The 8,570-nt window shown below is 40.0% G+C and overlaps 1 protein-coding gene across 3 annotated transcripts in view; it reads left to right on the plus strand.

The window, feature by feature from the left end:
- The window catches only part of Cdk17 (cyclin dependent kinase 17), a 78,007-nt gene extending 74,707 nt beyond the window's left edge, over nt 1–3,300 (plus strand). For all 3 annotated transcript variants that reach the window (XM_029482418.1, XM_029482417.1, XM_021174696.2), the window contains 2 exons: nt 961–1,038; nt 1,579–3,300. In XM_029482418.1, the coding sequence (XP_029338278.1) occupies nt 961–1,038; nt 1,579–1,616 (116 nt within the window). In that variant the 3' untranslated portion in view covers nt 1,617–3,300. The remainder of the gene's footprint in view (nt 1–960; nt 1,039–1,578) is intronic.
- Nucleotides 3,301–8,570: the final 5,270 nt, after the last annotated feature.

Below are 8,570 nucleotides of genomic sequence, written 5' to 3' on the forward strand. Positions count from 1 at the left end.
CCAGCCTGGTCTACAAAGTGAGCTCCAGGACAGCCAGAGCTATAAAGAGAAACCCTGTCTCGAAAAACCAAAAAAAAAAAAAAAAAAAAGAAATCCATCATATTTGAGTGTGAATCATTAATCTTCCTTGATTCAAATTAGAATATGCTGGCAACATCATCCTTAGCCCTAATCTGGCTCAGTTTCTTTGTTAAAAGTGGATCTCTAGATTGGATAGGTAGCGCCGTGAGCAAAGTTTGTTGCATGGTGTGCAGACCTGAGTTCGGGTCACCAGGCCCCCTGTAAAGGCACTGTCCTACACCTCTGTAACCACAGGACTTGGCATGGTGGGGACCCTGAGAGCTCACTAGCCAGCCTAGTCAAAATAGTGAGTGTATACACACACACACACACACACACACTTCTGTAAAGATTAGTGAAACACAGAGTAACAAGATGGCTTCCTGGAGAAAGTGATTTTCTTCCTGAGACGATACAAAGGAAGCCTCCCTTTCTTGCGGTTGCTCTGACTGTACTATTCCTAAGAAATTAGTGAGTCTATTATCAAAATCACTAAAGTAGAAAACTTCCCAGGCCTCAAGTAACTCTTTAATTTTGTCCATGCTGCCTTAAATTAGTCCAGTGTTTAAAGTGGGCTGAGCGGGGAAGGAGGGCAGGGTTTGGGAACTCAGCTGTGGAAGCTGTCACCGTCTCCCCATTCCCTTTCACTAGGCAGTGCTTCTTAACTGAGGGCTGCGGAACAGTCAGTAGCAAAACCCATCAGAAAATCCACAAGACTTCTCGCATAGAATTTGGTTTTCTGTTTAGAACTTAGGGACAAATGGGAAATCTTTCCATGGGGCCATAACCTTGGGGACACAGGATGGATGTTTGACATTGAATCAGTATGTGCTTTTTGAATAATTACAGTTGATCTAGATTTGTCATTAATATCTGGTAATTTCTGTCTGTTCATTTTAGGCGTATCAATATTCAGTTTGAAAGAGATTCAGTTGCAAAAGGACCCGGGTTTTCGAAACTCTTCCTATCCAGAGACAGGTGTGTTTGTCATAAACCATTTCACATGTCGATCATGAATTTTTTCACGTGGAACCAAGCTTTGGGTTGATAAATTGATCAGTAAAATTATCGATGTAACAAACAAACAAAAAATGTACAGTGCATCCCACAACTCTGTATGTTTAGAATTGCACATACTTGCTGTTGTGTATGATGGGGGCAGCTCAGTAAATCTTCAGAGAGAAATGTGATTCAGTCAAGTCAGGGATCCTGAAAGCTACAGATGGCAGAGACCTTTCACAAGTGACCTTGCTTGACCTCTGCACACGCCATCCCTGGTGCCCGAGGCAGAAGACACAGCCTGTGCATGCCTAGTCATCAGCTTCATCACTTGGAAGCCTAGACGCTGTAGACTGACCCCGTCAACACAGAGGTCACTTAAGACAGTGCCGATCACTAACCGTGGAATGTTAGCGTTTGCTGGTGGGAACTTTAGCTTCCTAGAGTCACCAAATACTGTATGTGGGATAAAAAAAACCTGAACTTTGAACTGCCTCATAAAATGACTTTATATTTTAGGACATGGGAAGAACAGAAGACAGAGCATGCTCTTTTAAGTCTGGTAACTTGGTCTCAAGCCCAGCTCCAGCCTTTCTTATCAGCCATGGACTCAGAGCTGAAGGCAGTCATTTCTTGTGCTGGACTTGGGATCTCCGTGTGTCAGCACTGTCCTCTTCCCAGTGGAGTCTTTTTATTTCAGACCTACAGATTGTTTTTATATTTGTTGTCACAGTGTGACAATTTTTTTTTGTACAGTTGGTTTTAAGGTCTTCTCCGCCAGTAGAGCCAGTAGGTTACAGCTATCAATGTAACTGTAGCTGCAGATTTGTGCCGGACTGAGAAACACAGTGCATTATTTATTTGCGGAATCATTGCTGCTAAATAACTACTGTCTGTTTATTTAACACAACAGTTGAATGCCTGAAGAAGTTGCAGTGGCTTTATTATATGTGAACGCATCTGTTTCTCCTCACAAATTGTTTGACTGCTGCATTTTGTTGTTGTTGTTTGTTTGTTTGTTTGTTTTAAAGATTAAACTGCAGTGTTTCCTGGAATGTATATTTTAGCTTTGCTTAGCAGTAGAATAAGTGAGCCATCGTGAACACTCGAAGTTCGTGCTACATATCATTTCTTAGGCGCATTGGCCAATAGCGAGGCTGAGAGGTGGTCAGCACAGTGTGTTTCGGAAGCATGCAATGCAAAGGTTGATGCAAGCAAATGAGTAGCAGACATTTTGGGTTTCCACGTCAGATACCAATAAACTAAAACACGGAGTTATTTATTTTTACCTATTCCTCCTCTTAGAAATGTCTACTGCATATGTGTATGCTCCTTCACGTGGTTAGCTCTTTCACACTGTGCTTTTAGTTAAAATTTAGCCACATAAGTCATTCAAACAGGAAAGGCCTTGCCGCTGTTCGTCTTAAGCACATTTCTCTTATTAGAGAATACTTCATTTTGAGGGACCGTTTCTTTCATTTGGGGGCTTTGTGTGTTTCAATAACGTTCACTTGAATGAGCTGAAAGCTGTGCTGTGTCTTTAAATGGAGCCACAATGAATTAGAAATGAGAAAGAAGAACCCAGAGGACTGCTTCAGTGTTGTGGGTGTTATCTGCTCATCAGAGACACTAACAGTGTAACTTGAATTATGCATCTCCTTGAACATCACAGACACTTGGTGTTGCTAATCGTGTCTTAGGCATTTGCGCTCATTGTTAAGGACTATTGGTTAGTGCATCTTACAACTATAAATCTTAAATGGTTATAGTTTGCAATGCTCATGTGTTTGCCTTATATCATGAAAATAGTTATAACTTAATTTTTGTCCTGCCATTCACTGTAAACATTCAGGGTCCTCTCATTTCTGTTCAGGAAATTCTGTAGTTTATTGTTTGTTATTTAACAGTATTAAGTGAGTTTTTGTATATTTCATTTTAACTTTATTTGTGAATAGTGATTGTGGCATGTTTGGGGATGTTATTTTAATATTTCACAATACTGAAATTTTAATTTTTTTTAAAAAAAGAAAGTTCTGGAAGAAACAGATTCATATGTAATGGTGAATATTGGACCACTGCTGCTTTCACAGTTGTCAGCTGGTTTTATGTTAAGCCCTGTAGCCTAACTGCTGTTATTTCTAACTGACAGACATGTATTAATATTGTACTTTGAAGGTTATAAATATTATGTGAAAATTCCTTCATTTGTTTTGAAATTTATAATAACTAAATCTCTGTGTTATATAAAATGTGATTTTTGTGGAGTCACTGTTCTTTATTGGGGAAGAAAGCTGTGCACACTGGGGTCATCTTCCTTCTGTAGTACCATTGTCAGGTAACAAGATGTCACTGTGCTGAAAGTGACAGCCACGTTATGTTCGTGCCGACCCTTTGGTTAGTCCCTTATGTGATCTCCTGAGATACTATTCTTTACTTATGAAGTATCAGAGTTGTTAATTTGATTTGCAAATCGGCCTTAATTTGTCGGTAAGCTTGATTCTTACATATAAAGAGTATACAGGCATTATTTAAAATTCTTTCTAGGGGGCCTAGGGACTTACGGTTAAGAAATGTGCATGGGTTGCTTTTGTTTGTAACGTTTCAGCCTTATCCTGATCCTGGAAACTGCAGAGAGGAGACTTAAAACTTGGAAAGACTGAACCTGGAACTCTCACAAGCCTCTTAAACTGACAAGAATTCTGAAGGTAAGAGGTGCTATATCACTCAGCACACCCAGGGTCCTTCACTCAGGCATTTTATCAGCTTAGTTTGAAAGGATATTTAATATGTTCTAATCTATCTTTCAGACTCACGACCCTCTTTACGATATTAACTGCATTCACAACATAACAGTGATGTTGATTTCTTTCCCGAATTGTCTTCCTTTTTCAGAAATTGAACTTAGTAAAATACTCCACTTCTCCCGCCAAGCTTCTCAGAACTATTAATTTACTCTCTGTATCTATGAATTTTCCTAGTCTAGATACTTTCTGTCCTTGCAACCATACCAGTTTGGCTTATTTCTTTCCACATCCTATTTTCAGAGTTTCTCTTGATGGCTGGCTGATGTTGCGTTGTGACTGAGCATTGTAAAGACTGTGAACATTGGTGTGCACGCATGCTTGAGTTCCTGTCTCTATCTCCTTGGCGTGTATACACTAGAAGTGAGATTGCTGGCCAGACCTCGTTCTGTACTAGACTTTCTGAGCTCTTTCCCACAGCGACCGCACTATTAAATTCCTAGTGACATGTAAGAGAGAATTCTTATCCTTCAGTACTTGGTATCACCAGTACCATCATCATGTTCGTAGGCATGAAGACCTATTTCATTGTAGGCTGTATTGACATTTACTAATGGTTACCTATGCTGAGTGTCTTTTGGTTGGGTTTTGTTTTCTTTCTTTTCATTGCCTTATGTATACCTCCTTTGAAGAAAAGCTATTCACGTAAACATTTTGCCAGTTTTAACAATAAGGTTGCTTTGTTGTATGGACTCCCAATCTGTCCTTACAAAGCATGTGATTTTCAGTTACTTCCTCCTGCTCTCTGACAGCTTTCACTTGCTTGTAGATGCCCAGGGAGGCTGGAGTTTAAATGTCACTTCTCACTCAGTTCCTAGTTCCACAAAAGGCCAGCAGAAAGCCCAGGGTGGGGTCACAGTGAGGATTGCCCTGACTTGTAAGGCCTGTCTCCACAGCTGGGTACTGCTCTCTCTCTTAACAACCCTTTTCCTGGTCCTTGAGTTCAGGGAGTCCTTTGTTTATTTAGATTATCTTTAACTGTTCTCAGCAGCTTTAGTAGTTTTTACATAAAAGTTTTCCCCTCCATGCTTGAGTTTACTCCTCAGTATTTATTGCTGCTGGTGCAAGCGGGATAATTTTCTTCATTTCTGTTTGTTTGTTTTTCATTGCTAGTGCTTGTAAGTACAGATGATTTTTTTTTGATCTTTTATTGTATTTGTTGCCTTTTTAAAGGTTTTTTTTTTTTTTGGTCCATTCTTTATGATCGTCTACATACAAAATTACATCATCTGCAGGAAGAAATAGTTTGACTTTTTTCATTTATAATTTGGATGCCTTTTCTTCTCTTCTCTGTTCTTTACTCCCCCCCCCCCATTTCATAATTGGTCTTTAGACCTCCAGTATTATTGAGTAGTGAATGAAGGCCAGTAACTTGTGTTGCTGGTCTTGGGGAAAAGCTTTCAGCCGTTCACCACCCCTGTGTAACTAGCAGTGGGTATAACTAGCAGTGGGTGTGTATACAGCCCTGTGTTTAAGGAGCTTCCCTGGTTGCTAGGTTACTGCGTGTGTTTATCAGGGGGGTTACTGGTTTGTTGGCTTTATCTTCTAGAACTTTTTTGCTGTCGTTTGTGATGATCATGCTGTTTTCTTTGTTTATTACCTTAATTTTTGTATTACATCAGCACTGCATTTCTTGAAAGAGTCCCACTTGGCGATGAATTAAAGTTTAATCCCCTTATGAAATCATTTGGGACTAAAAGTGTCTCAGATTTCAAGGGATTTTTCTTTTGCCCCCAGTTTGGGGTATTTGCATAGCCTGTGGTAGTTGAACATCCCTGCTTCAAAACTACGAAGTCTAAAATGCTTCAAAAGCTAAAAATGTTTTGATCATTGTTACTATGAAAATTTCAGGTGTCAGTGCCTTTTAGATTTCATATTAAGGATGTTTAAGTTGTAATTCTTTAAACATGCTGCTAAGTCCAGTTTGCTAGTATTTTGTTGAGAATTTTTGCCTGAATTCATAATGGGTGTGACCTGTGCTCTCTGCTCACAGCATCTGTCTCAATGATTTCGTGTTAGCATTGCTGCCATCTGAGATGGAGTGAAGGCCGTATCCGCCCCTTCAGTTACGTGAAGTGGCTTAGGACATTGTCTTAAGTCTCCCAATACCGTACTGTTTTGTATTTAGTTATTTTTTTATAGTAGACCATCTTGATTTCCTTCCTTTCTTGTGTGTGTGTGTGTAGTTGTTTTAATAATATATTACAAATATTATTTTGAATTTGTGTGGTTTTAAGAGATTTATCCCCAAATGTCATCCCTTTCTATTATTCTGTCAGTGGCTCTAGTTTTTAAATATTCTAATCTAGATTCCTAAATCAATTCTTTGTTTATTTTTACATGTTCATTCATGTCAAAATGCCAATATAAGCTCACAAGCTTGGTAGAATTAAACATGTTTAATGTGTTCCTTTACACACAATGAAATTCATGTTTTCCTTCCTTCTGTAAAGTTTTCTAATGCTGAGTTCAGACCCTGGTCTTGCATGTCAGGAGGTTTGTTCCCATCATTCCTAGTCAAGAGTTTCTACGTCTAACCTAAGAAAACTACTGACAACATCTGTCCATCCAAAATGGGAAGCATATAAGTAAATTAACCGGTTATAAAACTACGTTGATGTGAAAAGAATGTAAGACTTGACCTACGATGGTTGGAAGGCCTTTTCATTCCTGGCTTCTCCCTAAGAGAAATTAATTTATTGGGAAACTAACATTCTTTTAAAGCTACCACTTGACAGACTAAAGTGTACACTTGTGAGAAAGACAGACGGACAAGTCTTTCATAGCAACTGTGGTGCTGTCCCTACTCAGGTGTTAATGCAGGGTTTTCTGGGATATGGGTGAAGATGGAGCTGATGAGCGCCTGGTCTTAGCACCTCTGGGTGCAGAAAGCTCTGCTTCTGAAAGGTTTTCCTCTGGGCTGTGAACAGGACATGGAATCTTAGTGCAGACTGGATGCCCAGAACAGTGCTAGCGAAGAGTTAGAAACACTCCGGCCCTTCCGCAGCTGTAGTGACAGTTCTTACTTACTGCCATCTTTCTGTTTCCCCCTGGGCCATTACATACTAACTCAGTGAAATGGTGGTCCGGTAGGCTAAAGGGTCATCGTGGAATGGTGTTCGTGTGTCTTTTGTTTTTTTCTGGAAACACTGGAACTCATTAGAAAGATTGCCTTGGAAGCATTCCAGCTGTTTGGCCCTTCCAGACCCCCAGCCAGCCATTCTTTCAGGTCTTCTTAGCTACCTGGAACTCCCCCCACCCTGTGCCGTTCTTTTAGAACTTATGTTTTATTGCTACTAATTATTCCACATTGCTGTCTCCTACCATGATTTACTCTTTGATCCCGAGTTACCCAAATGTTCTCTTCTCTTGCCTCCGCTTGAGTCTTGGCTCGTTCTTCTGGAAGTCCTTCCCTGTACCCCACCCCACCACAGACTGGCTTATAAGTCCTCCAGTTTTACTGCCCTCCGGTCTATTGTCCATGTACTTCAGAATATGATAATACTTAATTACTTTTTATCATCACTCAATAACTCATAAGCCCTGTGAAGGGAAGAATTACTATGTCTTGGACTAAATAAAGGAATAGTAGTATTTGTTGATTAAGACATAAGAGTGAAGAAATGCTTGTTTGTAAGTAAAACCCACCACTTACGTTATATTGTTAAAAACCTAAGAACTCAGAGGCAGAGGCAGGCGGATTTCTGAGTTTGAGGCCAGCCTGGTCTACAAACTGAGTTCCAGGACAGCCAGGGCTAAACAGAGAAATCCTGTCTCGAAAAACCAAAAAAAACAAAACAAAACAAACAAAAAAACAATAACAACAAAAAAACCTAAGAACTCATAATCAAGTTGTTCTACCTCTACCCCCCCCCCACACACACACACACACAGGAGAGGGGATAGCAAGAGATCTCACACAGGACTAGGAATAAGTACAGGAGAAGTCCAGGCACAGCACACTATAATTACTAGGAATCTCCCCGGCAACAATGGTGTGTGCCTGGTACAATGTAAAGGCGTAGATTACTAATTCTTAAACTTAAAATACTTTATCTTTTAAGCATATTGACCAACATCCATGGCCTCTGCAATCAAAGTGTAATTTTGAAAACTGACTTGCTGTTTGAGTCAGTGATTTAACTAGAGTTGGTCTCAGTTCCCTTGTAAAATTATGTATAATAGTACTTCTCTCATAGAACTGTGTGCTTGGAGTTGGAGCTCTGGACTCCAACTGAGTTTCTTTGAGTCAGTTATTTAACTACAGTTGGTCTCAGTTCCCTTACTTGTAAAATTATGTATAATAGTACTTCCCTCGTAGGGCTGTGTGAGTGCTCTGGACTTGGAGCAGTGAGGGATGCTGAGCGGGTGTGAAGTAACTTAGAAATAGTTCCCATCAGTAACTAAACCTGTCATGTGATGGAATGAAAATGGGCCTTAGGTTTCAGAGTCATTTGGAAGTGGGTACCAGAACTCAGTGTAGGTCCTGTATTGGGGGCCAAAGAAGGGTGTCCAGATGCAGAGATGTCATACCTGAAGATTAAAACAAAGGACACAGGAACACACACGGCATCCTATCATCTTGGGTAGAAGTTTTCTGCAGTGCTTCCTGGAATCACAGTTGGTTTTCAGATGTTTCTTCAGTACGTGAATAATTCCCTAACACACCGACAAATATGTTACATCCCATCTAGCTATGAATTTGTGTCC

Source organism: Mus caroli, chromosome 10 (assembly GCF_900094665.2).
Source record: "Mus caroli chromosome 10, CAROLI_EIJ_v1.1, whole genome shotgun sequence".
NCBI classification, from domain to species: domain Eukaryota; kingdom Metazoa; phylum Chordata; class Mammalia; order Rodentia; family Muridae; genus Mus; species Mus caroli.